This window comes from Equus asinus, unplaced genomic scaffold (genome assembly GCF_041296235.1).
Source record: "Equus asinus isolate D_3611 breed Donkey unplaced genomic scaffold, EquAss-T2T_v2 contig_803, whole genome shotgun sequence".
Lineage (NCBI taxonomy): Eukaryota > Metazoa > Chordata > Mammalia > Perissodactyla > Equidae > Equus > Equus asinus.
In genome coordinates this window covers 398,765-405,976 of record NW_027225520.1, presented here as the reverse complement: position 1 = coordinate 405,976, position 7,212 = coordinate 398,765, and the positions used below count along the sequence as shown (strand labels likewise).

Genomic DNA, 7,212 nt, shown 5'->3' with positions numbered 1-7,212 from the left:
CTTATTTACTTTATTTTGGTGATGCTTATTATGTTAAAGCAATTTGTTTACCTGGATGTTGTCTGAGAGGGTTACACTGTGTGACAATTCAGCAGAATAATCAGTAACTGGTTATGTCTGTTCTGTTAATTAGCACTTTTTTTAGTTATATATTCTTTAACAATTAATTTTTGTATGTAGCATTTTCATCCAGTTTTTCTTATACTTTTTTTCCCTTTGTGTTTCTTATAAAATCTTCATCCTTAACTTCCAGAACCTGTTTACTGTTTGTTTTAAATTTTACTTTATGGTAAATTAATCATTTTTTATATGGCAGAAGACTTTTGTTTTACTTTATTTTTAGTTTGTTTTTCTCAGATATCTCTTAATTCCCCAGATATATTGCCTAACATTCCTGTAAATGTATTTCTGTGACTAAATATTAAATGCAGGCCGCAATTTATGTCCCTTCTACCATATGTCTTCAGTCATATCCTACAAGTTTGAAAAGTATCTCCTTCTTTTTCATACATCTTGATATATTTCTTTTTACATCTTCCTAAACCTATAGCAATTTAGAAGACTTGTTCTCAATTTCTAAGTGCAGAATTCTTTCTTATTTTTTCCTTATAAATATTCAATTTATTTTAACTTATTTAAGGGTTGTAATCAATAGTCACTTAATAAATTGTGTATTTGTATAGCTGAGTTACTCAAAATCTTTACATCTTTCGTTTTTTTTTTTTTGCTCTATGAAGAAATTCGCTTTAACACGTACAACTTTAAGACTTGGCATACGTTACAACAGTGCATTAGGGATACAAGCTATAAAACACTTCCCATTCCTTTGGATTTTGCATATGATGGGTTTGCATCAGTCACTGCAGGTAGATTGAGCAAGCTTTGTTTTTGTGTTTGTTTTTTAAACATGCATTCAACTAGATGTGATTCTGAATAGATTAATACTCCGTTTTTATCATTATAGTTAGCTAAAAAATTGCCAGGCAGCCCACAAAACAGGATTTGCTGTAAGAACAACCCAGAGTCAGCTGGAGACTCATGGCGCTGGGACCTGCCGGGCGGGCCGCAGGAGTGCTAGCTAAGTGTCAGAGCATTAGGAAGAAAGTCCGGGCTGGAGGCGCCAGGCCTGCAGCACCAGCTGTGGAACCTCCATTATGTGACCGCACAGCTCCATCCTCAAACATCGCAGGGTGATCACCACTGAGGGGGCACGTAGCTGTAGGTGGGTGTTCCGGGGGCCTGATATGTGGGCACCTTGACTCGGTGAGGGGTGACAGGAGTTGAGGAGTGGGCAGTCAGCAGGGTACCTGCTGACATCGCCATAGTGGTCCCAGCCACCATGCCCATGGTGACCCCGTTGCCTGTAGGTGGAGGGATAGGTGCAGGGTACACCGTCGCCGGCATGCCATTGGGCTGCACCACCGTGGTGTGGTGGACGACGTGAGGAGGTGCTGCGTACAGGGGTTGTGTGCAGTATGTGCCTTGCTGTGCGTATGGGCTCTGCTGGGGATAGGCACTTCGCACGGGGTACACGGCGGTCTGGTAGGGGTTGGGGGAGGAGGAGTATGGTGGCACTGCCCCACTGGTGGGGGAACAGGACACTTTGTAAGGTGTGCCAGGAGTGTAACCTGTTTGGAAGGTGGGGTTCGTTCCAGTGTACATGTTGGGGGAGTAGGCGGGAGCCGCTGCTGTGTAGCCCGTGGGGAAACCAGCTGGATAACCAATTCCTTTGGCATTTGCATAGGGAACCCCAGAGGAACCAGGGCTATAAATAGGATTCATGATTTCAAGAACATGACATCCACAACCAAGGCTAAGACAGGAGTCCAGATCAGCGCTGTCCAACAGCACTTTCTGCAGCGATGAAGCTCTTCTCCATGTGGGCCGTCCGATAAGCACCCATCAGCTAAAGTAACAATCGCTCCCCGCGCCGCGCGGGCGGCCTGGGCCTCGCTGACCAGCTCGCCGGCCGGGGGAGCGCCGCGAGGCCTGCTCCGATGCGGGGCCCGAGCCGCCAGGGCCAGTCTCCACCGCCGCCGCCGCCGCCGCCGCCGCGGGCCTCTCCCCTGCTCCGCGCCCGGCCCGCCTCTCCGCAGCCCGCGCGACCCGCCCACGCTGCTACATCTTTTGTTTTTATATATTCTTTGATATTTTTGTTTTTCTCCCAACATTGGAGTATGAAAATTATTTTATAAATGAATAAGTTGAAAGACTTATATACAGTCAATGCTCATATTTCTATCTTCATTTAACTGTTTTTTATTTATCACATAACTATATATTTATGAATGCCTTTCTCCATTTAGTCCATTTTATTTATTTTATTTGTTTCAAAGTGAATTTCAGACACTGGTACACTTTAGCCCCTGAACATCTGAGGATAGATATATAATATTAACTAATTAGAGTTGTTTGCTTATTTTTAAATTTTATTTCTATATTTTCAATTAAAAAAATTGGTATGTGAAACTACATATGCTATATTTTTACTTAAATACAGTCAGATACACAAATTTAAATGTACCACTCAATGAATTCTGGCAAATGCATACACCCACGTAGTGTGTTGAATTTATCCTGCAGAAAATTTCTTCCTCCTACGCCCATTCCCGTTAATCCTTGCCCCAAACCCCAGAAGTTTCCACATTGTTCTGACTTTTTACCACCTTGGATTAGTTTGTTTTCTGGGCGTTTATACTAGTGGAGTTCTATGGCATCCAGTTTTGAGTAAGAGTTCTGTCATTCTACATGTTTTTGAGATTCACCCATGTTGTTTGTATAAATACTTGATTTGTTGTTGTTGTTTAATTTAAACTCTTTTCTTTTGAGAGGTAATCTTAGATTCATATGCTATTGTAAGATATAATGCAGAGAGATACTAAGTAACTTTTACCCATCTTTCCTCAAGGATGACATCTTATAAAACTAAAGTACAATAATTATAACCAGCACAGAGACATTGATAAAATTTCTCAATATTTCTCAGATTTTCCTAGTTTTACTTTTCTCGAAAGTATGTGTGTGGGTGTGTGCGTTTAGTTCTATGTAAGTTTATTATGAATGTAGGTTAGAGTGTCCTCCACTGCGGTCAAGATACAGATCAGGTTCATTACCATGAGAGTCCATCAGTTTGCCATTTACTGCCACACCAACACACCCTCCCCTAATTCGTGGAAATCATTAATTTATTCTCAACTCTATAATTCCATCATGAATTACATGAATTTATGTATATTACATAAATATTATATGAGAGGAGTTTTATACACTATATAATTTTTCAGGATTGGCTTTTTTTCACTGAGCATACTTGTCTGGAGATTCATTCAAGTCATTGAATGTAACAATTCCAAAAACTTAGACCATTTTTAATTAATTTGTTTTTATGTTGGAAATGGAAACATCTTGTATATTTTTTAACACTAGAAAAGAGGGGACTGGTGAAAGAGAAAGTTGACAAATATAAAGTTATTACCATGCAATCTTTAGTTGAAATTATTCTGTTTAATATAATAAATTTATATAATAAATTTAAAAATCTCAAACTACACTTCCACATACTAAACTTTTGAGGTGGAATGAAAATAGTTAATAAGAGAAATTTTATAGGAGCTAATGTCTGCATAAAAAAAAACCTTAAATAAACAACCTAACCTTGAAGTTTCCAAAGAACTAGTAAAAGAATAAATTAAGTCCTAAGTTTGTAGTAGAAATAAATAAAACTGAGACTAAAAACAATAAAAGAGATCAATTAAACTGAGAAATGCTTTTTTTTAAAGGTAAACAAAATTGGCGAAAATTTGGCTGGACTAATCAAGAAAAAAAAAGAGGGGTCAAAAAATACAATCAAAAATGAAAGATTACACATTACAAATGATACCACAGAAATAAAAAAGCACATTACATATTATTATGAACAACTATATGCTAACAATTTAGATGATCTGGAAGAAATGGATGAATTTCTAGAAATGTAAAATCTACCAAGACTGTCATGAGGAAACAGAAATGATATCTACATATACAATGTAATATTATTCAGCCATAAAAAAGAGTGAAATCTTGCCATTTGTGACCATGTTGTTGGACCCTGAGAACATTATGCTAAATACAATAAGTCAGACAGAGAAAGACAAATACTGTAGGATCTCTCTTATATGTGGAATATATCTATACAAACACACACTATTTATACACACTATGAACTATACACCATGTATATACTCTATAATATGTATGCTAGATATGTATGCTATATACTATAGAAAGATCGATCGATAGATAGATACAAGCTCATGGATACAGAGACCAGACTGGTGGTTGCCAGGGGTGGGAGGAAGGAGATGGGAGAAATAGTTAAATTGCTGTTTGTTTTTGTCTCGTTTAAATGAATTGAACAAAAAAGTAGAAATAAAAAGAAGTAGAAAATCCAAACAGACTAATATCAAGGAATAAGATTGAATTAGTAATCAAAAATCCTCCAACAAATGAAAGTCCAGGATCAGATGGCTTCACTTGTGAATCTGACTAAACAATTAAAGAAGAATTAACACCAATCCTTCTTAAACTGTTTCAAAAAACGGAAGAGAAAGGAGCACTTCCGAACTCATTTTATAAGACCAGACTTATCCTGATAGCAAAGCCCAATTAGGACACTAGAAGAAAAGAAAATTACAGGCTAATATTGCTGATAAACATAGATGCAAAAAGTCTCAAACAAAAATTAGCAAACTGAATTCAACAGCATATTAAGAGGATCATATACCATAATCAAGCAGGACATATCCCTGCGATGAAAGGATGTTTCAATATGTGTAAATCAATAAATGAGACATTAACAAAATGAAGAATTAAAATCATACAATCATTCCCACAGCTAACATCATACTCAACAGAAAAAGCTGAACACTTTCTCTCTGAGATTAAGAACAAGACAAGGGTGCCACTCTTGCCACTTCTAATTAACATAGTACTAAAATCCTAGCCAAAGAAATTAGGAAAGAAAAATAAATAAAAGGCATCTGAATAAGAAAGGATGAAGTAAAATTTTCTCTGTTTGTAGTTGACATGATCTTACATATAGTAAACCCTAAAGACTCCACAAAAAACTGTTAAAACCAATAAATGAATTCAATAAACTTGCAGGATATAAAATTAATATGCAAAAATAAGTTACATTTCTATACACTAACAATACACTACCTGAAAAAGAAATTAAGATCTCATTTACAATAGCATCAAAAAGAATAAAATATTTAGGAATAAATTTACTAAAGGAGGTGAAAATCTGTACACTGAAAACTATGAAATATTGGTAAAAGAAACTGAAGAAGACTCAAATAAGCTGAAAGGTATCTTGTGCTCAAGCATGGAAAGAATCGATGCTGTTATAATGTTCGTTATACCCTAAATGATCTACAGATTCCAAGCAATGCTTATCAACATCCAATGGCATTTTTCCAAGAAATAGAAAAAAATCTTAAAACTTGCATGGAACCCATAAGACCCCAAATAGCTACAGCAATCTTGATCAAGAACAAAGCTGATTTCAAGCTGTGTTACAAAGATATAGTAATCAAAACCATATGGTAATGGTATAAAAAAGACATAGGCCACTAAAAACGAAAAAAGAGAACAGAAATAAACCTGACTAACATTTTTACAAAGGCACTAAGAAGGGGCTGGCTCCATGGCCGAGTCATTAAGCTTTGCCAGCTCAGGGTTCTGCCAGTTCGGATCCTGGTTGTAGACCTAGCACCACTCCTCAGGCCATGCTGAGGTGGCGGCCCACATAGCACAACCAGGGGACCTACAACTAGAGTACACAACTATGTACTGGGGGCTTTGGGGAGAAGAAAAAAGAAGATTGGCCACAGATGTCAGCTCAGGTGCCAATCTTTGAAAAAAAAAGGCACTAAGAATACACAGTGGCGAAGGGATTGTCACTTCAATAAATGATGTTGAGAAAACACAATATCTGCATGTAAAAGAATGAAATTAGACTCCATATTATACCATGTACAAAAATCAACTCAAAATGGATTAAAGACTTACAAGTAAGACTTGAAGCTAACAACTTTTAGATGAAAACAGAGAAAAACTCCTTGACATTGTTCTTGGCCATGACCTTGTGGTTTTGACACAAAAAGTATAGGCAAAAACAGAAAAATATAAACAAATGGAACTACATCAAAGTGAAAAGTTTCTGCATGGCAAAAGAAACAATCAACAAATAAAAAGGTACTCTATTGAATGGGAGAAAATATTTGTGAATCATACATACCGTAAGAGATTACTATCCAAAATATATAAGAAGCTCATACAACTCAAAAGTTAAGTAAATAAATAAATAACCTGATTAAAAAACACTCAAAAGACATAAATAGACATTTTTCCAAGGAAGATACACAAAAGGCCAACAGACATGTGAAAAGATGCTCAATTTCACCAATCATAGGGAAAATGAAAGTCCAAACCACAATTAGACATCACCTCAAATCTGTTAAGATGGCTACTATCAAAAAGTCCAAATACATCATATGGGTGAAGATCTAGAGAAAGGTGACCACTTGAACACTGTTGCTGGGAATGTAATTGATCAGCCGTTATGGGAAACACTATGAATTTTCCTTAAAAAATTAAAAATGCAACTACTAGGGGCCAGCCCAGTGGTGCCGCAGTTAAGTTCACATGTTCTGCTTCAGCGGCTTGCGGTTTGCCAGATAGGATCCCAGTTGCGGACCTATACATTGCTTGTCAAGCCGTGCTGTGGCAGGTGTCCCACATATAAAGTAGAGGAAGATGGGTATGGATGTTAGCTCAGGGCCAGTCTTCCTCAGCAAAAAGAGGAAGATCGGCAGTAGTTAGCTCAGGGGTAATCTTCCTCAAAAGAAAAAAATCATTAAAACTCAAAAAAGTAGCACAAATCTCCCTGGTAATGGTAAATGGATAGCCATAGTTAAATCTGCAATATGGTAATAGTGGTGTATAACTCACAACTCTAGTTTACAAGGTAAAAAAGTCAACATGGCAAAAATAACCAAAAATTCAATAATCTGTCATTAGTTACACAATACTAAAAAAATTTCAATTGTAGCAGCAAAAATCTAAAATTTGAGGAGGAGAAGAAACCAAAATATAAAGAATGTAAAATATATTGATGTTAAATTGTTAACAGTTCAAAACAGGATGTTATAAGTTTAAGGTATTTTA

General features: G+C 36.7%; 1 protein-coding gene across 1 annotated transcript; it reads right to left on the bottom strand.

The window, feature by feature from the left end:
- Positions 1-1,194: 1,194 nt before the first annotated feature.
- Positions 1,195-1,782, bottom strand: LOC139044344 (myelin-associated neurite-outgrowth inhibitor-like). Its single transcript, XM_070503779.1, has one exon. It carries the CDS (start codon positions 1,780-1,782, stop codon positions 1,195-1,197), a length of 588 nt encoding a protein of 195 aa, XP_070359880.1.
- Between the last annotated feature and the right edge of the window lie 5,430 nt (positions 1,783-7,212).

Excerpts from the sequence above, each read along its gene's own strand:
- LOC139044344 (XM_070503779.1), bottom strand. The coding sequence starts at position 1,782 with ATGAATCCTATTTATAGCCCTGGTTCCTCTGGGGTTCCCTATGCAAAT.